General features: G+C 38.0%; 1 protein-coding gene, 1 long non-coding RNA gene and 1 other non-coding gene across 6 annotated transcripts; all 3 read right to left on the reverse strand.

Moving 5' to 3' along the window:
- Positions 1–2,693: 2,693 nt before the first annotated feature.
- On the reverse strand, positions 2,694–3,366 carry LOC131308677 (uncharacterized). The gene is made up of 2 exons (XR_009194526.1): positions 3,288–3,366; positions 2,694–2,887 (listed from the first exon to the last, which is right to left on the reverse strand). It is a non-coding gene; the product is annotated as an uncharacterized LOC131308677 (long non-coding RNA).
- Positions 3,367–9,949: 6,583 nt separating this feature from the next.
- Positions 9,950–25,425, reverse strand: LOC131308674 (oxysterol-binding protein-related protein 1C-like). Of its 4 annotated transcripts, none has more exons than XM_058335646.1 (11): positions 24,725–25,425; positions 22,792–23,148; positions 19,448–19,547; positions 17,519–17,961; positions 13,423–13,578; positions 12,513–12,680; positions 12,278–12,418; positions 11,461–11,688; positions 11,204–11,317; positions 10,695–10,850; positions 9,950–10,076 (listed from the first exon to the last, which is right to left on the reverse strand). In XM_058335646.1, the coding sequence occupies exons 1-11, from the start codon at positions 25,277–25,279 to the stop codon at positions 9,975–9,977; spliced, it is 2,520 nt and encodes an 839-aa protein (XP_058191629.1). In that variant the 5' UTR covers positions 25,280–25,425; the 3' UTR covers positions 9,950–9,974. The 4 variants fall into 4 exon arrangements, with proteins under 4 accessions (XP_058191629.1, XP_058191628.1, XP_058191631.1 ...); XM_058335645.1 differs by having other exon boundaries at positions 17,519–17,964; positions 24,725–25,423; XM_058335648.1 differs by lacking the exon at positions 9,950–10,076 and having other exon boundaries at positions 10,518–10,850; positions 24,725–25,423.
- LOC131309051 (small nucleolar RNA snoR100) lies at positions 16,396–16,503 on the reverse strand. Its single transcript, XR_009194725.1, has one exon. It is a non-coding gene; the product is annotated as a small nucleolar RNA snoR100 (small nucleolar RNA).
- Positions 25,426–26,589: the final 1,164 nt, after the last annotated feature.

Here is a 26,589-nt window from a genome sequence, read left to right on the forward strand (position 1 = left end):
AGATGAATGACATGTACTGTTAAGACTGTAAATGAACCGAGCAGTTCGGTTCGAGCTCGAGTTTTTTGCTCGTATTATTAAATGAACCGAGTAGAGCTCAGCTTGTTCAAAAAAAGCTCGGTTCGATTAAAAAAAACTCGTTTAATAAATGACTGAGCTCTGCTTATTAAGGCTCGAGCCGAGCTCGAGCTCAAGATTATTACTATTTTTTTTCTCGTTTGCTTACCTACGTACTGCCAATTTTTTCTTCTTTCTTTTTTGAGTCGAGTCATACATATGTGTTTCATATGTATAATAGGTGGCCTATTACCCCTATTATATAAGACACTTGTTTTGGACAGTGCTTAATTAACTACAAAATGGGCAAAAGGGTGTGGGTTGGGATTACACAACTTCTTTAATTTAATCTCAATTAGTAATCATCACTATCCTCTCTCACTCACCAAATTGAGAGGCCCCTTATACTATTTTTAATTTTTTTTTTACTCGAATAATTAGTCGCATTGGGACTGAGACACGGAAAGAGAAATTAATTAATGTGCGCGTAAGCTGTCCCGACCACCCCTAACTTTCGGGGAGGGACGATATGCATTGGTGCGCGCGCTCATGTAAAACGTTGTTGCACAAAAGGCCAACTTTTATTCTCCACGCTTGTAAAACAAATCTTTTCTAGTTTCTAAATAAATTAGGTGCCTGGCCCATGATTAAATTTTTTACTGATCGTGAGAGTCGAACTTGCAAGCGTGGAGGAGGGGAAGGATCCCTTGGTGTTATGGAAGTCAAATCCATTTGAACATTTTTTATAGAGCTTGATGAAGAATCTACCATAAGATTTGACTCGAGTCATAATTAAGTTATTACTTTGAAGATGAATGACATGATGACGTACTGCTAGGGCCGTAAATGAACCAAGCAGCTTGGCTTTGGCTTGAGCTTGAGTTTTCGGCTCGTATTACTAAACGAGCCGAGTGGAGCTCAGCTCATTCCAAAAAAGCTCGGCTTGATTAAAAAAACTCGTTTAATAAATGACCGAGCTCTGCTTATTAAGGCTCGAGCCGAGCTCGAGCTCAAGGTTTTTTTTTTTTTTTTTTTTCTCGTTTGCTGCCCTACGTACTGCCAATTTTTTCTTCTTTCTTTTTTGAGTCGAGTTCATACATATGTGTTTCATATGTATAATAGGGGGCGTATTACCCTATTATATAGGACACATGTTTTGGACAGTGCTTAATTAACTTACAAAATGGGCAAAAGGGTGTGGGGTGGGATTATACAACTTCGTTAATTTAATCTCAATTAGTAATCATCACTATCCTTTCTCACTCACCAAATTGAGAGGCCCCTTATACTATTTTTTTTTAAAATTTTTTACTCGAATAATCAGTCGCATTGGGACTGAGACAAGGGAAGAGAATTAGTTGATGTGCGTGTAAGCTGTCCCGACCACCCCTGACCTTCGGAGGACAAGAAAGGGGACGAAATGTATTGGTGTGCGCGCTCGTGTAAAACGCTGTTGCACGAAAGGCCAACTTTTATTCTCCACTTCAAAAATTGCTATAAGTCCACAAGAACTCAAGAATTGGAAGCCAAGGACAAGTCTTGGACGGTATTGCAAGGACAGAGAGTCTTTTTCTATTTGGTGATTATTGTGTAATGGTAATCTACCTTTGCAAGTTGCATCCACTCGGAAGTGGTCTCCAAGTCATTACTAGGTCAAGCCACAAGTGTTTTTCTTGGAAAGGATTCCTCTTTTTGTTTTCGATATTTTCTTCGGGAAAAATGATCGCGCGGGCGAAAACTTAACATCTTTAACCCCATCAAAGCTAGCGAACGAGTGGTCGGTTATGGTTGCCCTTGCTTTGTAGTCCAACATAGGAGGAGACCAATTTTGCATTGAATGTGTATGTTGGTTTTAAAATATACTCCTTTTTGTATTCTTGTTACTGCAATCAGTTGGTATTTGTGGGTGTCGTTGTTATTTTGTTGATGAAGCTGATTCAATCAGCATTTAGAAAAATACTACTAATATCTCATTAATTTGGACAAACGTAGTTCGTGTTTAATTGTGCAATAATTGTTTTTAATAACTTAGGTGTCTGAACCAATTTATGCACTCCTCAACTTATCTTTTGAGGAATCAATCTTTAGGAGGCGTTTTTACTAAGTTTTTGGTGGAAAAACGTAGGCCATTTTATCATCTTGTTCATACTAATCAACAATTTTTAGCATTTTAACTTGTTATTTACACTAACTAACAATTTGTCAACAACTATCTTTTTTTCAATAACTTTCTCAACAATTTATTCACTATTGGAAACAACTAACAACTTGATTACAACAAATTATTTCTCAAAACTTATTCACTGCCGAAAATGCCCCTAAATAATGGAGTAATTGATGACCGAAAACAGCTAAAAACTTGATTACAACAAATTATTTCTCAAAAAAAAATGTCCGTAAATAACAATTGATAGGCATCTCAATATCTCGGGCCGATTCAAGCACATATATAAATTTCTTGACACGAATTTCAAATGGAAAAGACAGGTCTAAGTACTCACTTTTGTCATGGATACAATGTCACACCCCATCCCGGAAAATACCACATTAAATTTATTTTCCGAATGGGATGGACCCACACCTTGGCCCTGCTCAAAAAGTAAATAAAAGCACCAGCTAAGTGTCCAGCTCATAAAAAAAAAAAAACTTAACTTGCATATATACGGAAATAACTGTCATACAAGACGTGCCCACATATATTTACAACATATACAACCACCAAAAATAGGCACATAATCAAAAGAGTCAAAAAGCTAGACTTTTATATACACAACTCCTGTCTAGACTCTGCAGTGGACCCACGTGCCGTCACGCACCTGAAAAGAAAATACTGTGGGGGTGTGAGCTATCAACTTGCTCAGTGAATGTACTTATCCATAATAAGAGAAGCAATAAAGACAAGGGCTATCCAACAATTTAAGCAAGAATATTCAGTCCACAATAACGTTCCATTACGTAATATTCATAACGCCACTAAGGCAATTTCATATCAACGCCACTAAGGCAATATTCTTTACGCCACTAAGGCAATAGTTATCACGCCACTAAGGCAATATTTATTCACGCCACTAAGGCAATATTCAATAACGCCACTAAGGCCATATTATAACGCCACTAAGGCTTCGACCATATTCTCGCTTAGGAGCTCAAGCCAAATATTAACCATTTCAATACGAAAAATAACTTTACACCATGTCTCATCTTCTGCTATTAAAAATAAGAACACCCACCTCGAGGTCCAGTCAAAAAGGTACCAACACGAGCTCACTCCCTACGTGGAGCCACGGTACTCGTTGCCGCTTCCGAACCTGGCGTGGAACACACAAGTCCACACATGTGAATATGGAGTTCAAATCGAAAGGAAATAACAAACAATAACTCAAATACTCCTTCCCATAGTCAAGTGTCGCACATGATTTCCAGCTATAACAACCATAAATGAATATTTCAACACTTATAAGCTGTTTCAGCACTTTTACATTTAATTTTAGCATTCCGTCTCAAAGCTTGACAGTTTAACAGGAAATTCAGCAAGTATCAATTATCTACAGCAGTTACAGAGGTAATTTCCAGCGTCAAGCACACAATTCCTGCTCCTAAATAGCCGTTTTCAGCATTCTAACACAGTTTCAGCAATCTAAAATTCATTTTTCAGCACAGGACATGAATTTCCAGCAACTAATACAAAATTCCAACACCCAATTCTCACAGTTTTAGCACCCAAAACCATTCCCAGCCCTAATAACATGATAGGTACAATTTTTAACAAGAAAATTCATACATAGGATAACAGATTCAGTCAATTTCCTAAGCTAATCAACCTGTAACAAGGAATTCAACCCTAATTACAACAAGCTTTATGACCTAAGGCCTAATTTTGTGCTTCCAGTCACCAATTCGAGCCATACATGGAGAAAATACTGAAATACAACTCCAATTTTGTTTCAAGGGTACCAACTTTAATCGAAATCCCAAGAACCACGAGATACCTTAACTGAACAACAAACAAAAGAGACGAAGAGTTACCCATCGAGATTAGAACTTCCGTTAACGCTAATCCTCCCTTCGTCGTTTCCCTTCCTCTGCGCCTTATTTCTTCCTCCTGATCTTTTTTTTTTTTTTTCCGTTTAGTTCTTCTTTCTTTTCTTTTTTTTTTTCTCTGCTCTCTCTATCTATAAGTTACATGCACCCTAGCAGCTCCATTATCAAACACGTGCACACCAGCACACCCATTTTGTTTTTTTTTACAACTTAAACCCAATAGTTCTAGGAAATCACATTGGAAACCCACATAAATAAAATAAAACTCACTTTTAATAAGCCTACTTCATTTCTTTTCTTTCCTTTTCTTTTTAAAAATAATAATAATAAAATAAAATAAGAGTCGGATCTCACATACAACCTCTGCGCCTTATGGAAACAGTCCTGCTACACACACAGCAATCTGTGCACAGATTGTGCACAGATTTCGTTGTGAGGCCCACCACGAGTTCCACACAAATCAGATACGATAAAACGTGTGACCTTTTAAATTTATCTGGTAGATTATGACAACTACCCCCCATGCTAATTACTATTTAATTATAGAATGGTCAAATAATGACCCAGTCTCTGGCCTAAGCTTGGGATTCTTTGTTCCACCTCTGTTTCAACTCTATCGAAAGCGACCTTTTTCTCTAGAGAAAACTACTTCCAGAAGATAAGAATATACTGAAATAATGAAGGGTTCAATTTCTATTTTTTGATATCTTCTTTAATATATATTCTATATAAATTCCCTGTCTAAACACATCATTTATATTAAAAACTAATAACTACCATCTCAATATATATATCTTAGTAATGAAATACGCAATTGGGATATATAGAAATGAAAATAAGCAGTTGAGATATATAGAAATGATCATCCTACTTGAACAAATTTAAAATATTTTACTTATCCAAAAAAAAAAAAAAAATTAAAATATTACGTTTTAGTATTGGTTGATGTAGAACTGATGGTATTTGAACAATCGAAACATGGAGCAGCTCTGAGGCAAAAGACCTAACATTTCTCTTTCCCAAGCAACAAACTTATTCATTGACTTGATCAGTTTCAAGTTTTGCAAAATTCATTTTCATCTGGCCTTTAATACGAACCCCACAAAGAAATAGAGTTGAAGAGCTTAAATTGAATGAATTTTATAAACCAATTTTCGGTCTTGTGAGAAAAGATTGAATTGACTAGTTATTTTACCCGGGAAAAGATAAATGGCAGGGAACTTATTTCTAGATTTTGAGTTTTGTTTTTATATTTTTTCATAAGTTGGATCGCGTTAAATTATTGAGCAAGAAAACTATATTTGTAATTATATCTCTGTTGAAGTTAAATTTATCTGTCAAGTATAAAGCATATAAGATTTCCATCTTGCAACGTGCCTAGGACCCAAAAAAGGTTGAGGGGCCAGCCTAGTGCTCATAAATATATCAAAGCTATTTTGAATTCAAGTTCGTATTCTCTCGTTAAAAACTCGTTTTGATTATGTTTAAACAAATCAAGAGTACTAAACAGTTTTTGAGATTTGTTAAACTTTCCAATCATACTTGAACAAGTTACTACGTGGCTCGTTTAGCTTTTGATGTTTAAAAATTTCTAGTTATTGGAGATTGGTCGGGAATTGGCTCGATTGAAAATCATTATAAATCGGCTCGTGTGATTAAATAAATCAAACATGACCATATTTTATAGCTCATTCAATTCACCAAACAAAATTTGACTAGCACCCCTAACCGATCCTACTCGGGTAACACCCGTTTGTTAAGGGGAGAATGGAGGGAGTGGGAGAAAGAACGGAATGTCGGAATAGCTAATCCAAGTGGGGAAAAGGACAAACTTGAACTAATTCGGGTCGGGAGAAAAACCAAATTACCCCTTAAAACCTTTTTTTGTATTCCCAATGCGATGATTTGCGAAGGCAACTTATTAGTTTCTCACATTATGTACTCTTATCCATACATATCACCCGCAACTCAAACCAAATGAAGCTAATCCTCTTCCTTAACTAATCCTCCTAATAATATATGCTGTTTTTATCCACCGTTCTTCTTTATCCATCCAAATCCTTATTCGTCCGGCAAACGAGACAGTCCCCCATAAGGCTTGAAGGAAAATTGATCCGCGGCATCCGCCTAAAGTTGGGAAAAATGCCTCTTGTTCTTGTCTCGTGTTTTTATTTTTTGTGGAAAACCTCTAGTCAATGTAGTCGTATGACTCATATGTGGTTGTCGTGTGGGAATTCTTGGGGGATTATGGTGGTGTCATGTATTGAATTGGTGGGGTGTGCCCTACCGTAGCACTCAGTCTCACCGTCTGTCTCGGTAATTAATGGTTCGGATTTTAAAAAGAACTCTTTCCTGAAAAAGTATTTTAAAAATCCGAATCGTCCAAAATCACTTTTGAACGGTGATATTAAGAGCGGTAGGACAGATCGGTTGGGGTAGTAGACTTTTCTGTAAAGATATATTAATAAGTCTATAACAACACCCAAACACACTACATTCAGTATGTGTGAAGCCCACGCATTTGTGTGTATGAATGTGGTTGTAGTATTTTTGGAGATATATTCCATCTCTACCCTTGTGGTGTTTTTTCATTTTTATTTTAATCTTCTTGAACATGGAAATCCTAATCTATGATAACTAGGCCTAGGTAACAGGTCGTGTCGGGTCGTGTTCGTGTCGTGTCAGTCGGGTTCGTGTCACAAATTACCCAACCCTAACCCAACGTTTCTCTAGTCGTGTCATTTTCGTGTTTCGTGTCAGAAATGATCAACCCTAACCCGTTAACTTCGTGTCCGGTTCGTGTCGTGTTATCGTGTCTGTTGCCTAACTCTATATAGAATTGCAGATATACCATTTATTACGCATATATGTTCGTGAAAATGGATGACACAGATTCGTAACCGTGTTGGTCGTGTCAATTTCGTGTCTCGCGTGTTCAATCCGAACCCGACCCATTTAGAATTCGTGTTCTCGAGTCGTGTCATTTTCGTGTTTCGTGTCAGAAATGTTCAACCCTAACCCGCTAACTTCGTGTCCGATTCGTGTCGTGTTATCGTGTCTCGTGTCTTTTGCCCCAGCTCTAATGATAACCTAGGGGCGAGGGATTGAACCCCGGCCAAATGAGTTGGGTAAAGGGCTCCCTACCAACTGGGACACCACCCATTGCTCCTAGAAAATGACAGTCTTAGCACAAAATAAAAGAAAAAAAGAAAAATAAAGGGTCTCTTTGGCTCTTCAGTCATTCAAACTAACTAGACGGTTCAATTTAATGTTATTGTGAATTTTTTCTGGGTTTATTTTAAAATTAGAGTTATTTTAAACTGCATCGAGAATATATCAACCAAGTTAGAAATTAAATTTATATGATAACCTTTAACATAATTTCAAAATATACTCAAATCGAAAATATTAATATGTTCGATCCAAAATTTCCCTCTCTTTTTTGGTTTGTCCAAACAAGTTGCATATCTCAAATTTCTAAGAATCGTACCGGGTAGAATATCGATTTTTCTTTTGGTACAGTATATATCGATACTAGATACCGTATTAAATTTACTACTATTAACCAGTATCCAAAAAAAAATATAAAAAATAGTCACTTTTTACCAGTTTCAATCAGTGCCGACCGATGTTTAAACCAGAAAAATAAAAAAAAAAGTATGCAAGATTTCGGATTTGGTCGATACCAGATTAGAGGAGCATTCCATTCAAGCCAAACAGACACTTTTACCCCCCACAGTTGGACCAAAAGTGAAAGGTGGAATGATTATCGGGCCCACAGGGACCTGGTGTTTTAGGAGGTGGGGTCCCACCAATCGAGGGAGTAAGGTCCGTTTCAGAAATCTTCTTAAAAAATAAGCAGTTTATTTCACATCTTTAAACTCAAAAATAAAGTAAATGAAAAATAAATTTTCAATTTTTTTTGCATCGTATAAAAGATCTCATCGAGATCTTTCAGAAAAGATCCATATTATATATTTTTAAATTTTAATAAACTCATAATATTTAAACTTAAAATTACATTCTTAAAAAATAAATATTTTTTTAAGGTTCCGGAACGGAGCCTAATAAGTAATAACGTGGGTGGGGACTTATTATACACATGTAACATGCTTCGCCCAGTCAGTCCAAAGGAGAGGAAGACCAGCTGCACCGCCCATCGACCACGTGTTACTTCACGAGGTTCCCACCGTGTTCATGCCCACATAAGATCCTTGCTTTATTCTCTTTCCTACTCTCCGGTAAAGGCGGGTTTCTGTCGTGCAGTGCAGTTAGGGCGGAGTCAAATCGAGTCGAATAGAATGTTCAGATTTATTCATTAATTTTTTTAGTGAACTTGAGCTTGAGCCGAACTATTGAAAATTAAGACGAGCCAAACTCGAACAGAGCTTGCTTAGATTTGAATCGAAGTCGAGCTTGTTCACGAGCCTTAACGACCTAATAATATCATATTTATGCTCTCATACAGGTCTAAAGCTGCAAATAAAATTTTTAGTATGTACATAAATATGTTCATATACTTATGAAATGATAAAAACATATACATAAGTAAGTTTTTAGTAATTGTAAACGTTTAGACTTGTACAGATTTTAAAATTTTCACTATTTAACTATATAAATTCCCATGATATACATGTACTCTATGTTTGCGAGCCTAATCGAGTCGAATACTGTTACGTTCATGTGTTGGCTCATTTATGAAACGAGCCTAAAATTGAGGTTCAGGTTTGGTTTATTTAGTAGACGAATTGAACTCAAATGAGCCTTAACCGAGTCGAGATTCCAATAATTCACGAACGGCTCAATTCATTTACAACCCTAAGTGCAGCTCTCCACTCTGTTGTATTGGTGGCATCCGAGCCTTCCATCTTGCAAGCATTGGTCTAGATTGCATCTCGAACCTTGCCGATCTGAGCCGTCCATTATTGAGACTTATTTTACATGCTTCTACGGTCTAGATTGCATCCAAACAAACCAAAACTTGTGTTCACTCATTAAAAACTTGTTTGAAATTAATTTGTTGCATAAATGAAACAAGTTTGAACATTTTTAAAACTCGCTAAACTTTCAAATCAAATCAAACCAAACTTGAACAAAATTACTACTAGGCTCCTTCGACTTATGATATTTAAAAAAAATATCAAGTTTTATTCAAGATCGACTCGGTTAAAACTCTTTTCAAGATCGATTTTTCCCATCAAAACCAAATCGAAATTGAACATATTTTTAAATATCATTAATTTTTCAATCAAACTTGTAGAATCAATTGTTCGATTTGTTCGGTTGAATGTGACCCATTACCAATCAGGTAATCACCAATGATATTAAGTTGATTTGAATAGCGAAAATAGATTATGAAAAAAAGAAGAATAAGTTGGATATGCATTATTAGTCAACTTGCTCCCAAATCACCGGCGCCTGTTCATTCCTACCTACATTGCTGCACTTTCAATGTTTCATTGCCGACGAGATCTATGGTTTGGTTGGTTCTTTTCTTAAATTGTGGCAATGAGTGGAAACAGACATTGCAACATATTTCCATTGGTACCCATGTTTCTGTTTGCTAAGTTCTGCTAAGGGCTTTTTGAGATTTTGAGATTTTTTGTTGTTGTCTTTATTCAAAAAAAAAAAAATTGGTTAGTTTTGTGCCTAATTTTTATGGATTATCGATTCATCTCGTCAAGACGAACCGGAGAAGTAAAAAATTATGACTTTTACCCAAATATTTTTTGAAATATCCAAGATAAAGCCCAAAAACATAGAATAAGACCAAAACAAGAAAAAACTCAAAAATTTAAGCGGAACTTAATGTGGCCATTGGTTTTGGATGCGTGCTTGTAGCACAGCTCAGTTTGTTTACAAAACATGTGTCTGCGCTAGTCTTTTCCCTTTTCACAATGTTCATGAAGTTGCTCGCGGATCAAACTGTGAACACCCCTTTGAAGTGCCGCACGCTCTATGCTTTTCCCTAACTTTCCCTCCACTAAAAGATTAGCTCGTAAAACCCTCTGTCTAGGGATACCTGGGGCATGAGTTGAGCATGTACTCCGATTTCTCTTTTTTTCGATTGACCGTCAGGAAGCTTGCCTAGCGCCTGCAGCGTCGACTATATTCACAGCCCTTAGCTAGGGTTCCCTTGGATCTTCTGTATCTTAATTCTGAAGTTTTATTGTTATGTTTCTTATGCTATTTTGGTTTGGTATGTAGTTGATAAACTGTATTGTATACTACTTTGTTTCTAACTTCCGGTTTATAATATGATGTTCTTGTTCTTTCAAAAAGAAATGGAGATATTAGTTAACAACTAAATCTCTAATGCTGCTAGAAGACTTGTCCATACAGAATTCAGTTATGACTACCAAAAGACAGAAAATTAACCTTTCACAGGGTACAACATAAAGCTGAAATGGCGCAAGTCATGAAATGAAAATTTCTACTGATTTTTATTATGCAGCCACACTTGTGTCTAGTTTACTTACATGAATGTGACACCAACCTAAATTGCCATCGGCCGTCTATCTAATCTGTCGAGGAAAAATAAGAAAAAGAGGAATACCATGAAAAGGATTCGGGGACATACTCAATCACTCGGATACCTGATCAGAAGGGAAATGACCAAAGATATCAGGGCATGAATCCCAGCTCCTCTTCTCTCTAGCCTCCCAATAACCACCAATGTAGTGGTAGGTATCACTTCCTTTCTCCTTTGCAAACCACTTGGGCTTCCAGCCACTCTCCTGCATCTTTCGAGCCTGGACTCCACATTGCAACAAATTCCCATCATTCACTAAGAATGCCCAAGAATTTTCATGTAAATACGCTCTAACTAAGCTATGAAAGTGGAAAAGGAAATCAAGCATCCGACTTTTGCACTGCTTACTTGGTAGTTGATACTACAAAACTAAACCAAGACCAAATTTTGCAAGGCAAACTGCTGATCTTCAAAAAGTATTTAACCTACTTAATTGATACTCCAACAAACGTACCAAAAGGGCAATACATAAGTACAATTTTGAAATAGCGGGCATGATCAACTACTATCAGGCACAGTGATAGCAACCAAGCATTAGAGTAACAAGATGCTAAAACATATACAATTATTTACCTGCCGTTGCCGTTGCTCGAGGCGCAACTTCTCTGAATTTGCCATGTCATACTCCCCATTTTCCAAGGACCTCTGATCGGGTCTGAGCCTTGAATCTGTGGGTGGCAACTTCTCCTGCATAAAGTTACTTTGGGAGTCAAATAGAATTTCAAGGATTGACTTTGAACACCCACCGAAACAATCACTATTCTAACTTTCAAAACATATCAAATTGTTTTTTTTTTTTTTTTCATGGACATATCAAATTGTTCAGCCACCTTCAATTGCGAAGTGAGCTCATTTAATGTGATGGCAAAGCGTGTCAAATTATATCTAGTGGGGAACTTGGGAGGCTTGCTTCGCTTCCAAAGCAAATGGGCTTCTGGCACTTCGGTTCCTTTCCCCTTCCCAGAGGATTCTCCATTCATATAATACAAGCTCTCATCCCATTTCCCAAATAGAGTTGCCACTGTTTTTCCATTCTTATCCTGCACTATACCCTGCACCTGCAAAATAATTCAGATAACATACATGTAAGAAGGGCATGAATTCCAAATGGTCTATGTAAATCATACTAAGCCTCCAGTTGGTCAGCCCTAAATCAAGTTCATCTACATGTTAAAACATCCTGGTGGTTCCCAAGTGCAGCAGAAACACCGGCAGGGTATTTCCACTGATCTTTACTTACAGAGAAGTACAGTAAAACTGAAAAGCGTATTAAGTACTAAGAGAGTGTTGTAGATATTTGAATCCCATAGCTTTGAGCTGGCCACAACTACGGGAAAAATGGCCACCACAAGTTACATTTGAAAAGTATCTCCAGTAGAAATCTATGGGCAAATTATTAGATCAATCTAGAATAAGGCGGCAAGAGTGTAAGTTGCTACACTACATTCATGGTTTGCTTATTCAAGTTTCATGACTTGATTATTAATGTGGAGCATCAAGACTTATAAATCTTTAACTGTCCACTTTACGTAGAAAAGGCTTTCACAGAATTTCCATAAGTTACTACTGTTGATATAAACAAATCTCTGCAATTAAAAGCACATCATTTTGCAAGGCACAAAGTAGTTCCCGAGAGAGAGAGAGCACCTGGTGAGGATTGCGGTCTATGATAGATTGCTCCTTGAACTTTAGCTTACATGAATAGTTGTGGTTCCCCTCCACCCGCATTGTTCCGTAGTGATCACAATAAAGTTTTCCCAGTATCAGATTATAGATAGATGTCGTTACCTGATGTAAGAAAGTGAATTTCAGACTCGAACTAGATAAAAAAAATAAAACACACTCATTAAGGACTCAAATTTGCATGCTTTTTTGTCATTACCTTACTCCACTGAAAAACTTCTCCATCATCAAATTCCAAGGTCAAAACACCTACAGGGTCAAGCTGAATTGAACGGCCCCAAAATTTACTTTTCAGATTGCTGTCCCCCCAAAATTTCCATCCTGTACCCTCACAATGGCATGCTACAATCATAGGATGATGACTGACCTGACACCAACAACAAAAACAAAAAACTGGCATTACCTACTTAATTACTAGAAGGAAGAACAAATACGGACCCCAATTCAAACACATAGGTAGCTATTTCAGTATTATGGCAGTTACTTGTAACTGTGGGCTGAGTGCCATAACAGGTACTCACCCACCAAAAATTTCAGGATGATCTGGAGACTCTGAGTTTTGGTTTTCTGATGGCCATAAACCCCTACCCCGTTCTTCTGTTATTTTTGCTTATTTTGCCCAACAATAATTACAACCACTATAGATCAGGATCTCATCTAATACACCGATTTGTGCACCCAGTACCAATCCCCCTGATCCTCCACTGTCCTATGTTCTTTATCATCTTTACAGTCCTGGGAAACAGAAGAGGAAAGAATTTCCAATCCTGGTTAATGTCTTCAGCAAATCTCCTTTTAGTGGTTGAGACTCAAACCAGTCACACCCAATCTTGTGGTAATGTGTGGGTATCAAGTCTGAAGGTTCAGATTAGACGGCTAATCTTTTTAGAAAGAGTCAGCCATGCACATATATAGTTCATGGTCAAGCATCCAGGTTGAACGAAAAGTGGACTGCTTGATATACAGGACATGACAATGTTGTCATAATTTTTCTCCTCAAAATGAAACTACACGTAGTGGTAGGGAAATATAACACAGAGAAGAATGTCCATTTAGTTATCTTGAACTACACAAAAATCCACATGAATTTAATTGAATAAAAGTGAAACCTTCTCTGAGAAAAACCGAAGGCCTTTATCTGGATATTCAGCCTCATATGTCTCCCCCAGTAATGGATTAAATGGCTTGCAATGTCTTCCTTCGGTAGAAGCATATCCAGATACAGCAAATGCAGCAACGTTTAATATCCTCATAAGGCTGTTACCCTAAGAGTGCAATGAAAGAGTTTAGAAGAAGTATGTACGGCAGGCAGCCAACATATTAGGCTTAGATAACCAAGTATGCACAACTGTTAATTGAACAAAATATACTGCCGTTGAAATGATTTCTATACCAAAAATATCACGACTTTTACAACAGCTAACTGACTATTTCTGCATGCAGGAGGTCACTATGAAGATTCATTTCATCCACATTACATATTTATTCTTCTTCATAATGCATAACTTTCCCTAGAGGGGCTCTCTTTATAAGCAGTCTTTTCTGGCTAAACAACTGAGGCATGGTTCTGACTGCAAATAGAACTTGAAAATGAATAATAGCTTCGACAATGCCTAAAAGTATGGACAACCTATGCAGTACGGACACTAAGTTGGAGTCCACATACTGGTGAGACCAACACTCTCTGGACATGTGTCTGATACTCAAATCTGAAGTGTACTAGTTTTTCTCAACGTTTTTTGGTTTGGACACTCTAAAAAATGCTCCGGACACTCTCAAAACACGCTTGGCACACTCGCAAGACATGTCGGGGGTGTGAAACAAAATATTTAAGACTCTTGTTAAAGCTTAGAAAAGTTTTTCTTATTTGTGTGGAATATTATAGTTTATTGATTATAAAAATAAATAAAGGCAGCCTTTTGTTGGAATAATTTTTTGGAGTGATGTGATGAGGATAAATACGATTCAAGGTATATATGGCATTACATATTTACAGTTAGAGCCTTTTTCATCATATCATTGAATGCTTATATATTATTTAAAACATGTCCCCAATGTGTCATGTCCTCAAATTCTTTTAAGTTTTGTGTGTCGGTGCTACATTGAGGACAACATTAGTGGTGCATTCTCCGTAAATAAGATGCGTAATTAAAAACTGAATGACACAAACATTATTGAGACCTAACCAACATGGTTATCGAGACATATGTAAGTTGAAGATGAAAAATGATCGTAACAATTAACCATCAAAGTCCACCTAACTGTCTAAGCAAGTTATAACTAACCACAAAGGCAATACAGCAGATACCAAACGAAGGCATCCGTACGATAAAAAGAAGAGACCAACGTGATAAGGGTGACACAATGTACGATAAAAAGAAGAGACCAACAACGTGATAAGGGTGATACAAAAAACGACATGATAAAGTACATCAAACAATTGCACACTAGGACTTCCAACTGTCATGCAGTTATGACTGAGTGTGTATTCTCCTTAGGTAAGCTTTAATCTTGCTTCAGCCAAATAACTACTATCCCTCTTTTCATCTAATTTTCCACTTCGTTTCTTCACTCCAGTCTTCGCTTGATTCAGTGCTTTGAACCTAGACCTGAATCCAGTCCATGCAAACTCTTGCCGCTTTATAACTAAACTACTGTACCTGTTTCATTCAAGTTTACTCTTTTCATCCCTTATTCATTAATCTAATGCCATAGCCGAGATCTTTAGCCCCCATCTTACAAAAGAGGCGTAGACAGTTTCACCAACTTACTCTATTTAATTTCCTTCTCTAGAAAACAAAAGAACAAACTGACAAATGACACAAAGTCACAAACCAGTCATAGCCCAAGGGTTAAGGGAATTCAAGGCTGTTACCAAGTTTGTAGATCGACTTTCAACCCAAACAAGAAAAAGTTCAATGTAAAGTTCTTTCCAGATTCAAAATAATGTAGTAAATAATAAAATAACACTCTTAAGTAGGAATCAAATTTATATAGATGGGCATCCATCCTGACATCAATGTTTATTCTACCGTTAAACACCTTGAACAACGGAAATGTAAGTTGGATTAAATTCAAACATCTGACTGTAATAAAATAACACTGGAGGTCCTTCAATTTGTGCATCTATTGTTCTTTTCAATTTGGCCCTAAGAATCACGGACACTTCAAAGAAGGTGCAGTGTTTGTGTTCGACACCAACACTCGTTGGACACATACATGCTGGACATATGTGCAAATGGGCCATATAATTTATTTAGTTTTCAAGAAGCTGACATGTTTCGGCCATTTGGAGGAATGCATCACATCGCTTTGCCACAAAGAAAACACAGTGCAAGTTTCATAAAGTACCTTGGGATCTGTCAAAAGAATAAAAAATGAGTATTTATACCTATTAATTCCTCGTCCTTTGAACTGTTTTGATTATAAAACCCTACTTGTATATAAAACATAGCTTTCTAAAATAGACATCTGGATGCTGAACTCTTTGTTCACAACTTTTTCCATTCTGAGAAATGTGGAAAACGATTTCTTTCTACTTCAACATGCAATATATAAATAGTGTGAAGGCAAATCTTTCACTCTTAGTCAGACCTATGAAATAGTTGCTAAGTTAACATAATGAAGTGTGTATACATTGAAGTGCTCATGTCTTGACACGTTCTCCATTTTTTGCCGCAAAATAAGGAAAGAAGTTCACAATAGATCTTAGCTTCTGCAACTCGCTTTCGCTGATGGTCTTCTTCTACTTAATCTATCAACTGGAAATAATGCATAGTGAACTTCATATAGCTCTACAAATTTCATGCACATGCTGCATCAACAGTTCTCAATTTTGAAGCGCTTCACTAAGTACGTCGATCCTAATTCCTAACTGCTGGACGTTCAGAAGGAGAACAATTTAAATTGTCTCGCTATTTGAAAGCTTAAAATTATTTTACCCCTATTACAACAACAACAACAATAACAGAACCCATGTAGTCCCCAGTTATTGGGGGTATGGGTGGGGGAGAATTGGAGACAAACCTAACCTTTGGCAATAAGCACAAAGTGGCTGATTGAAACAGTGGCCCCTCTATACCTGTTTTGCTGCAGAACCATGCCCCCAAATCAAAGCCAAATGACATCAGAGAGGGCAGGCCTAGAGACCCAATTCAATTTATGTGCACATTACCATACTTCATTGATAGTCCAGAGCATCGGTATGCACAATTTTTTTTTTTACCCCTATTCAGTCCATATTTAAATCTCTGCGGTCATCCAAAGCAATAAATCCCCAAGAAAATAGAAGATGCAAGTACAAACAATACCATGACTTGGAAACCTCAGGGAGCAACTTCACTAGGGACAAAAAACACGAAACACTACACAATTCAATGCTGAATCAAAAGTTAAGAGGACTCAACAAGCTAGAAATCAGCCTCATTTGGAACACCTAACTTCTTGATTTCCATTGACCGATGGCTCTGACTAGTAAACCTCTATTAATCCAATCCCTTCTCTGAGAGATCCATTACCAATTGACCAAATGTTGAAGAGATAATGCAATGCAATCAGGGTTTTTCAAAAGGGACCTAATCTTGAACATCAATGTAAAGGTACATCTCAAAATCTTTAGTTGGTTTCTAGTTGAAGAAATCAAGAGAACACTTGAGGGACTTAACAAGGCTTCTAAGCACATGGTTGAACGTAACGAAGAAAATCTAGTTCCATGCAAAAAAGTGAATGGAAACAGGTTAAACTAAATTAGGTCACAATACCGGATGCCTACTCAAGCCTTGATTGAGCAGAGTCAAGCGATGCCCTGGAAGTGCATCAATTGCACTAGCACACTGAATTTTGTTGGATCTTTTTTCCCCTATCATACAATTGTTCTAATTTCTATATTTCTTATGAAACTTCACAATATGCAAAGGATTGAATCTGCCTACAATTAGCAGTAGTATAAAGTTATGCATTTATAATCTGAATAAAGACTACATTGAAAGTGGATAACCTCTAAGATCAAAGAAGGTAGAAGACCCTAACACGAACTTGTAGCACATTGCATAGAAATTATACGAGCTGATTATTTAAACATGCACTGCAATCAATACAACCATTAAAGAGTAATTGTAATTGCTATTAAGTTCAAACATGCACTGCAATCAATACAACCATTAAAGAGTAATTGTAATTGCTATTAAGTTCTCACCATGAACTTACCCTTTTCCCCCATTCATATGCCCGGTCAATAAGATATGAATATTCCAGATCTTCAAAACATTTTTGCAGTGAAGAGAGAGGTTCGTTAAAGTAGACAGGGAGACAAACTTTTGTCAGGTCCTTCCCAATATTATCTTTGATCATGGACCAAAGACTTACTCCTTTCTCCTTCTCAACAGGCTCAGGCAACCTCTTCCGACGCTTAACATGAGGAAAGTTCTTTCCAACTGATTTAATAGAAGGGTCAACATCATCCTCAGATTCAAAAGAATAAAGCTCTTCATCAGAGGAGAAAGATGATGTCCGCAAATCAGAACCACAGCTTTTAAAAGAACTTGACGAGAGAAAATCACGAGTATCAAAGAATGCATTCTCATCATCATCTGTCTCTTCTTCTGCAGCATCACCTCTCTCATGGTCATCTTCAGAATCGCTTGCAGTTCCTTCTGTCGAAAAGGACAGAAAATCAACAAGAAAATAAGAAACCCCAAAAGGAAACCAGCAAAAGATGGCAGCAACAAAAAAGAAATACTAGTTCCACAATAAAATAGGTAGCAGCAGTAACATAAAAGAAGAAAGAACCACATCCTTTTGGCTTTTTTCCCTCTTTTGATCATGTGTGCAACAACTTTCACATTATTTAGCAAATAATGGAGAACATTTGTTTTTCCACAAATAAAGAACAGAAGCATACTTTTTTTAAATGGGATACTGGAGAACCAATTTAAGCCCATTATACATTTGAAAATTAAAGAACCAACTAATGCCTTGATGCTTTTGCCTATTATGATATCAATTCATTGAGAAGTACATTTCACCTGTCATTATGCTCCATAAAAAATACAACCCTGTGCGTGCACAGGCTTGGGCATTATTAATAACAAAACTTTACACAATTAGGTGAACAGTGTGTGGTCTATGCGTCAAGGAAAGAAGAATATTTGAATTTCGATTTGTGATACTGAGAACACAACACAAGGCTTACGATGTTTCTAAAAAACGATAATTTGGATACATTTTTTGTAACAAGCAACCCATACTTTCTAGCTGTTATGTCTCCCACACATCAAGCACCATCATTACTTGCCCGGACTTTAATTCAAAAGCCGAAGTTCCATTGTAGGAAATGACAACTTCTTATGTTCACCGCCTATTAAAAAAAAGAACTTCTTATGTTCATCGTGCACGATGGACTTTTGATGCACTTTCCTTGCATCCTGATAGACTCATAGAGGGACTATCTATCTGTAGAGTACGTTACTTTCACGTTCACCAGCTGATTCTGTTCTCTTTTACTCCGGGTCTTACACTTCCTCTTTCCCCTTGGCAGCGGAGAACTTTAGAATAATACTTCTTACATTAACTCTACAGTGGGCTAAGCTTTATTGGGACATCAAGGGAGGCCAACCGTGTGAAGCTAGAGAAGAACACCAAAAACAAACTACCTGTGTATATACCCAATCCAAGCAGGAAGATCTACCACTTAGAAACATCGCATAAGAAAGGTCTACCAACCCTGGAAACCAAATTGACAGAAGTGTAAACATAAATTCCAACTTAATTAGAGGGTTATACATCGAATTAGCTTTTTATTAAATTACAAATTTAGCAAACTGGGAATTAATAATGGGTTATTAAGGATTGCCGCATCGCTCATTTTCCAGGGCAGCTGTTATTATTAATCCGACGGTCAAGTTGGCAAGAAGAAGAATCCCCCTTAATTAAGATTTATTGCCATATCACAAGACAACCTTTTGCCGATTCGACAGAAATACTTCCCTACTAAAGAGGTTCCCTGCCAATAGGCTCATCATGAATTAAGTCAAGCATCTTAATGGAGTTACCACAACCAATCATCTAAGGCTATATGTGCTGATAATGCCAACACTAAGCCCATAAACATATGGAAGAGTATCCTTCGAATCATACCACTAGATTTGTCTTGCCTTGAGCCATATGAAGGTTCCAGCTCCTTCAATTGTCTTTGGCTCTCATCGACAACTGTATTCTCCAGATCAACTTTTTCTGTCTGCGCACACCACCATAAATTTCAGATCAGCAAAAACAAAAGGTCAGAAGCTAAACAATCTCGCGATACTGATTGCCAAAAATCCAGATTTTCTTTTCCCGTTTCATTAAGAGAAAAGAATAAGCATGTGTAACTTACTATAGGTCTAGGGGTTGGCTGCCACTGGACAACCATTTGTTCCTGCCAGAGGCCAACCTAGTTTTGTTTCTTGGCTTAAGATTATTCAAAGTCCTCAAGAAAAAATGCATTTTCAATGGAAAATAAGTTTACAAGAACTCTTGAATATAAGATGCGCATATGAAGGGTTCGTCAAGATATTTCAACACTCACTTGAAGAAAATCATTCTTCACAAGCCTTGTATCCCATTTTGCAATTCCATTGTTTCGAAAGCCACAAGAACTCTTGAATATAAGACACGCATATGAAGGGTTCGTCAAGATATTTCAACACTCACTTGAAGAACATCATTCTTCACAACATGATGATGAAAAAGAGACCTGAGAAACCAAACCAAGCCTTGTATCCCATTTTGCAATTCCATTGTTTCGAAAGCCAAGTGTTCAGTTAAAATGTGAAGGCCAAGTGTTTAATTTAAAATTAATAACCAAGAAACCCATGAGAAAACACTCACTGCCGTCAAATGCACCCAGAAAAGAACAACACTGACTTAGGTCAAATGCTCGATTCTCAGTAACGTGATCGTAACAACACTACCCGCTTGCTGTTGACACCACTACCCGGTGACAACAAATACAATTCTAAGGAAACTACCAGCTGCAGTACTGCCTGCTGAGGCGCTACCAATGTTGAATTTGCTCCCACTAACAACCCACCATCTCATGTACCCCAACGGCCGGTACGTTTCGGGTACCCTAGTACTGTGACACATTTCAGCTCAAATACTGGTGGGTACCAGTCTGTACCGGACAATGTTTAATTTTAATTTTCTTTTAAATCAATGTGTGTTTTATGCTAAATTGTTCGATATGGAAAAATAACACTAATAGCAATAAACCCGAAGTGGTACCTGGTCTCATAGGTACCATTATGTTCCGTTCCAATAGGAAAAACGGTACTCTAGCCAGCACCGCTATGGTATTCAGAACCTTGATTACTACTGCTTTTCCCCAACCCCCAGCACTACCAATAATGGCTACTCAAATATTTGAGACACATAGCTAACTTATGCATTGCATTGCTTACTTGTAGATTTCCAACCATCACGTCCTCGTTGACAGACCTATCGATTGTATTAGATGGCAACACCTTAACAACTCCTCCATGAAAACCTGCCTTTTGTGCACTTCTTGTATCGATTGTAGCTTTTCTTTCTTCGTAATAGAAGTTCTGTTGCTTATAGAAATACCGAAAGAATGACAAGGATAACACCAATATGTTTTAAATTTCCATATTTGTACATCCATGTGCACCACAATTGTCAAATCAGATACAAAACATGAATCGAAATACCCTCTCCAAATCTCATATTGACCTACTCCATAAAGCATGAAGATTCGATTGTAACCTATAAAAAGTTGCATATTCTCAATTCGGTTTTCAATATAGAATAACTATGAAATCTTGACCGATGAGAAACATACGTAATAGGACAAGCACTGCCTCTATGGCAAGAGATGTGGCCATGTGGGGGTCTCAGGCTCAGCGTGATCTGTGAAGCGGTCACATTATTGACTATGCTATGAGGTTTGACAGTCCATACTCCATAGATACACATACTCATTAGTAGGTGGAGAGACATCTAGGCACAAACTTGGGTGACGCAGAAAGGTGGTGTGGGATAAGGTTCCAACACTCTCCAGAGCGTGCAGTTTGGGAAGAGGAGTCCAAACATTACGAAAATGCTTGGGGAAGTGATGTGAGACAAGTCTCTAACATTCTCCTCCCAAAGAATCTTTTTGGCCAAGATGTACCTGGCGCTCATATACCAATGAGTATTTAGTTAATTGGTTTCGGGTTAGATGCCTCCAAACCCTAACATGTGGATCAAGCCAAATCGATTCCTTGATGTAGCAACCTGAACAATATGACTCATACCACGCATCCTACGGTTATTCCATCTTAAAATTGTTCACCCCAGATAACTACCATGATATGCACAATGCCAATTATAGCTACACGCACATGTTATGAGCACCTCAATCAGCAAGGCGGGCAAAAGACCGCAAAAGGTGTAAAAATCAAAGCTAGTGTTTACTCTTTAGCCTGTCAAACAGACAAATCCCTATCCTAAAACCACAAGAAATCATCAAGGAAAGCAAAGACGCGTGAGCCATGAAACTTCAAAGGTAGCAAGGCCGTACATAGTCACTGTCAGAAGCAAGGACGCATTCTCCCAATACAAAACTAAGACATCTCATAGAAGACTACAAAAACTGCACCAAGTTTCACAGGAGACAATAGCATATCTAGGAGACATCCAGAAAAGCAAATAAAAATGCTGACCAGCCAAACAAACAGGCACAATGAGATCATGCATACCCAAACAAGATTCTGGATGGGGATAGGAAGATTTATGACTCAGCAAGTTAAGCAAAATAAGGAAGCAGTCAACATGAGACCTTTTTATTTTATTTTTTTGGTACAAACGTGAGACCTAAGTTCTCACCATGAAGCGCAACACAAAAATAGAGGAACCGGCAAGCATTTCACCCGCTATGTCAGACCCTTTTTTAAGCAAGAGAAAGAGCAGACCCACAAGATAAGACAATGTCACAAAGGAGTTGAGAATGAGAAATACAATCCCCAAAGTTGAGCCATTGAAGATTAGGAAATGGACAAAGTGGATCTAGTGCAGATGATAGGCATTTGATACAAACATCTTATCGCAATTCCATCGTAACTCAGCAATCTAATCATCAGTGCAAAGAAACACATAAACAACATCGACAACACAGTCATTGGAAAGAAATGTATTAATAGAAAAACATGTCTAGAAACTATACAATTTCTGAACCCCACTCCCCATATGAATTTATTTATTTATTTATTTTGGTGATCCTCCCCATATAGAATCCATACAAAGAACAAATGGGAAACTACTTGTACTTCACAACTCTACACACAATGAAAAAGTGGGGAAAAAGTCACAAATCTCCAGCAGCAAAGCAGTTAATTTGGTGGGGATTCTGAAGCACTACGATCTAGAGGACTCTGTGCAGTAGAAACTGAAGAAGAATTCCCAATACGATTATCATGTTTTTTTCTACTAATCATTACATGTACCTCTAACTGCCGCAGCGTGTCGAGGAGGAGCCAATGCTTCTGTTTCAGCACCATAAGCTGACTCTGCAGCACTGCAAACTCACTCCTCACAATCTGCTCACTATCATGTATAGCTGCCTCACTCAAACCTTCTTCCAATAACCGCTGCCTCAACTTTTCTGTAGACACTACAACATTATCCACAGGAGCCATTAATTCACTGTTTGACAGCCTTGGGAACATGTCCTTCACAGCTTGCAATGCATCCATCCATGCCATTCGATCATCTCGAGTCTCAGCCCTCAAGTGCAGCCTCTTTGTTCCCGTAAAAATAGAGAACCTCTTGTCATCTGACCTGCTCTCACGTATTGATGAAACCTGCAATGCCGCAGTGAGAATTGATTCAACTGCTATTGTCTTCAAATCAAGTGGAAACTTAAAAATCGCAATAACCGTCCCTTGGGTGGTGGTCAAGGTAGCAACAGTACCAACAAAACTTAGCATCTCAACGCAGTTTCACATTTTCCTAAGCATTCTCATATACTTATTTCTTGCATTTTAACAGTTCCGTGTATTGTATAACATACATAGAGGCTAAGCAATACCTCACTCAATTGGTGGTGGCTAAATTTTTCTTAAAGCTAATAATGCTACAGTGACGAATTTAAGTTACCAGGTTGGCAAGTGATGTGTGGCCATTGCATGGTTTAATTAACCCGTCAATAATCTCTTTCTGAATGCATTGTTCACCAACAGATGAAGGTAGTATTTGGTAAATGGTGTTACATGTGAGCTGGTGTAGATGTCCTGTCACAGTGCGGTGGGACCCACAGCTCAAGTGTAAACGTTCCACCCAATCCATTCTCCCATGGGATGGTAGTCAAATCACCATAGTGTGACCAACATAGAAAATGGAAGTTTGTATCTTCAGATGTTGGTAATCCGACATCTTAGGCAAAAACTTACAGAAAAATCGCATCAAATTAGCATTCGGCAGAAACCAAGCTAAATAAGAGAAAATAGCTTTGCATAGATTAGAAAGTAGAATTATCGTAATTGAGAGATTACAAATATGAACCAATACAGAATAGGGAAAAAGTCTTGCGTATGCAAACATATCAAGTACTCCCAAAGTAAATTTAGAGGACAATTTATTTGATCTGAGAGAGAGATAAGGCTATGAAGAATTAAGTGTAACCTGTATGCAAAATAAAAAAAATTGCATAGCCTTGCTGCGTTAGTACCTCACTTAATCTCAATCCTTGTGCTCTCAATCCTCGATCTTGCAAATTTTAGTATTTTTTGAAGTATGTTAAAGCACGGACGCATGTGACTTAGGTTAGTACAAGATCAAGAAAAATCTACGAGCCTTCTCATATGGTAAACAGCATGATGAATCGAACTAAGATATACAACTATGTCTGTTTATTATTGGTCTCAGATATTAAAATATCGGCCTCTACATAGCTAGCGGTTTTTCGAACCTCCGATAATGCTACACCCCGACATACTTCCATTTTTTTGCCCGCTCCACAGACGCTACAGCCGATACTAGACTGCTAGGCGCAAAAACGATTTGAAAAAAATCATGCCCTGTACACCCAGTTCCTGCTACGGATACTTCCACTTTCCTGCTAAGGATACTTCCACCATCTTTATACCGCTACCGCTATTTGAAACCTTGCTACAGAAACACACACACCCCATCTTTACACCGCTACGGCGCTATGTGGCTAGTGGTTTTTGGCCGTTTGATAACGCTACACTACCTATCCCATTTTTCGCCAGCATCACAGCCGCTAGGCGCAAAAATGGTTTGACAAAATCCATGCCCGCTACACCCAATTTCTGCTACGGATCATTCAATACTTCCACCATCTTTACACCGCTATTTAAAACCTTCCTATAAAAACACACGCACACGCACACGCACACGCACACACAGAGATTAAACCTTGAGATGAACTTCCCCAACAGGCTTCCGCCGAAGCTGAGTCCCACCAGTCTTCCGCCTCGATATCCGCCGCAGCGAATCCTCACCTATAACCCTCGACCCCTTCTCCGTCTCCAGGCTGACCACAATCTTATCAGGCCCGTGGATCTTATAATACGACAGCACTCCATCTTGTAACACAAACCACCTCGGCCGCCACCCCTTCCCGTAATTCACCCACTTGTACAACACGCCCGATATCCCGCTCCCCACCAGATCATTTATCTTCACCTCCCGCTGGTCCCCGCTCAGCAGCAGCTGCGGCGCGGGCCCGGGCCGCGGCGGCCCTGATTCCGCCGCGGCCGACGCCGGCACCACGGTCCGCTGGCTCCGGCGACCGACATCGTTGGAATCGGATCTTCGCCCGCTGGAGGAGGCGGTGGAGATCTCCGACGGCATGGACGGCGGCGGGGGGAGGTCCGGGAGGGCGCTCGAGCTGCGGTCGTTGTTGACGGTGGAGACGCAGCAGAACGGATGCATAATCAGACGGAGAGGACAGTTGTTGGATCGTTGCATCGGAGGTCGTCGGAGGCGGCGGTGGCGGTTCGCCGTGGAAGTAGGCGGGTAATTTGCATTTTATTTTGAGAGAGAGAGAGAGAGAGCGAGATCGTGGAAATGGGAAGTGAAGCGGGGAGGTTTGATTCTATTTAGGGACGGTTACGACTTACATACTTGTGGTGATTAATTCGAGGTAAAAATATGGGTGATAAAACCAGCCAAGCAAGTCGAGGAGGAGCACGTAATTTTTTTTTTTGGCCATAGTCTATAAATCATGCTCACCGAGTCAGCGACACTTATATAAAATGAAAATAAACATCATTACAAAGAATTTGGACACATGAGACTTTAGAGACTATTTACAGCCCTAAATCCAAATTTGCTCTCCGTGGGACTCGAACACTGGCCACCATTGAAGAAACACATGAGCAAACCAACTCGACTAAACTTGGTTTCTCAAGCAGGTAATTGATCAAGTTTAATTTGAAAATTTAATGAACATCAAAGCTTAACTCATTTATTAGACGAGTTAATCTCAAATGAGTTTTAATCAAGATAAAAATGAGCTCATTTTAAGTAACTTCAATTTTTTTTATACAAAATAAGCTAAATGAGTTAAGTAGTAATTCGTTCAAACTTGGTTTAAAATTTTAATAAGATTCAAAAAAAAATGTTTAAATTTGGTTTGATCATGTAATAGACCAATCTTGAACAAGTTTTTTCAAATAAACACGAATTTAGATTCGAGTAACTTGGTACGTTTAGTAATCTATAGTAAAAAGTAGATGCTACTGGAATATAGTCGATATGTTGTAGAAAGTGAAGAGAGAAAAGTTAGCTGGGACACGGAAAAGGTGGAGTGGGCTGAGGGGGAAGGAATACCGGCGGATTGGGGCGGAGGGAGGTCAATACGCAACCCGAGAAGAAAATTGGGGACTGATTCCATGTAAAAGTGAGGCTATAAATACGAAAAAGCAAAAAAAAAAAAACAGACGAAAAATAGTATCTAACAGTAAATAGTACACGTATTTGTCTAAAGTGTCCTTATTTAAATTTTTTCAACATCTGTTCATATTTTTATACTGTTTTTATTCTTCTAGACAATTTTAAAAATTACGACTAAAAAATATTACAAGAAATAAAAAATATTAAAATAAATTTCAGACTTATTGTCCACAAGAACTCAGACTGAGAAGCGGTTGGGTTGGGGGTGTTCCAGACTACCTTCTTATTTTAAAAGTTCTTTTTTTTTTTCAATTTTCAAACTTAAATATAATGAAAATAAAAAATAATGTTTTGATTTTTTTGCACCGTATAAAAGATCTCAA

Source organism: Rhododendron vialii, chromosome 11a (assembly GCF_030253575.1).
Source record: "Rhododendron vialii isolate Sample 1 chromosome 11a, ASM3025357v1".
Lineage (NCBI taxonomy): Eukaryota > Viridiplantae > Streptophyta > Magnoliopsida > Ericales > Ericaceae > Rhododendron > Rhododendron vialii.